Source organism: Trichinella spiralis (assembly GCF_000181795.1).
Source record: "Trichinella spiralis strain ISS 195 chromosome Unknown Scfld4687, whole genome shotgun sequence".
NCBI classification, from domain to species: Eukaryota; Metazoa; Nematoda; class Enoplea; order Trichinellida; family Trichinellidae; genus Trichinella; species Trichinella spiralis.
The window spans coordinates 1-814 of NW_003531626.1; the positions used below are offsets into that span (position 1 = coordinate 1).

Below are 814 nucleotides of genomic sequence, written 5' to 3' on the forward strand. Positions count from 1 at the left end.
GGTCATCCCACGAGGTTCCTTCCTGCCACAGCAACTGGAGCAACATCTTCGCCCGAACGGTAAATGGTGTCAAATACCCGAGAGGATCGAAGATTGTTGCAGCCAGGCTCAGAAGAGTCCTCTTGGTGTCCTGTTCCTCCGCGTCGACTTCCGGCTGCCGGAATGAGAGTTGATCCGACTCTGTATCCCACAAGACGCCTAGCGTCTTCAAGAGTCGACCTGCCGGCTTTGGATCCTTTCCGAAAGGCAGGGCTCCGTCGTATCCCACGACACTGGAGCAATTACTGACGAACCCAGTCAGATTGAATCCACCCTTTCCGAACAGACTCTTTGACTCCTGTACCAACTTCTTCGCCACTTCGATGCTGTCGCAACTGAGGACGAGGTCGTCGACATACATGTTCGAGGTGATCAATCTGGCCGTCTTGTCACCCGCATGCTGACTCTTCTCGGCATGCGTCCGGATAGTCTGAATAGCGAGGAACGGCGAGCAAGTCAGCCCGAAGCACACTCGCGTCAGCCGATATTCCCTTGGAGCCTTTCCTCCTCTAGCGCCTCTCCAAAGGAACCTACATGCGTCCCGGTCTTCCGGGTGAAGACCCACCTGCAGATACATCTTCTCGATGTCTGCCTGTAGTCCGACCCGGAAGCGACGAAAACGCAGCAGATTCCCATCAGATCGACGTGGAGATTCTGTCCGGACTCCACTGATCGTTCAGCGAGGTTCCTCGGTGCACGCGAACCGTCGAACACTATTCGACATTTCGACCGTGTGCCTGCTGTACACAGCATGGTGACGCAGGTACCACGTTTT

At 55.4% G+C, this 814-nt stretch overlaps 1 protein-coding gene across 1 annotated transcript; it reads left to right on the top strand.

Moving 5' to 3' along the window:
• Positions 1–454: 454 nt before the first annotated feature.
• Positions 455–802, top strand: Tsp_15764 (O-acetylhomoserine aminocarboxypropyltransferase; the record flags this gene model as incomplete). The annotated part of the gene is given in 2 exon segments (XM_003367201.1): positions 455–625; positions 638–802. Coding segments are annotated over 2 exon segments (336 nt in total), but the record flags the coding sequence as incomplete, so codon positions are not given.
• Between the last annotated feature and the right edge of the window lie 12 nt (positions 803–814).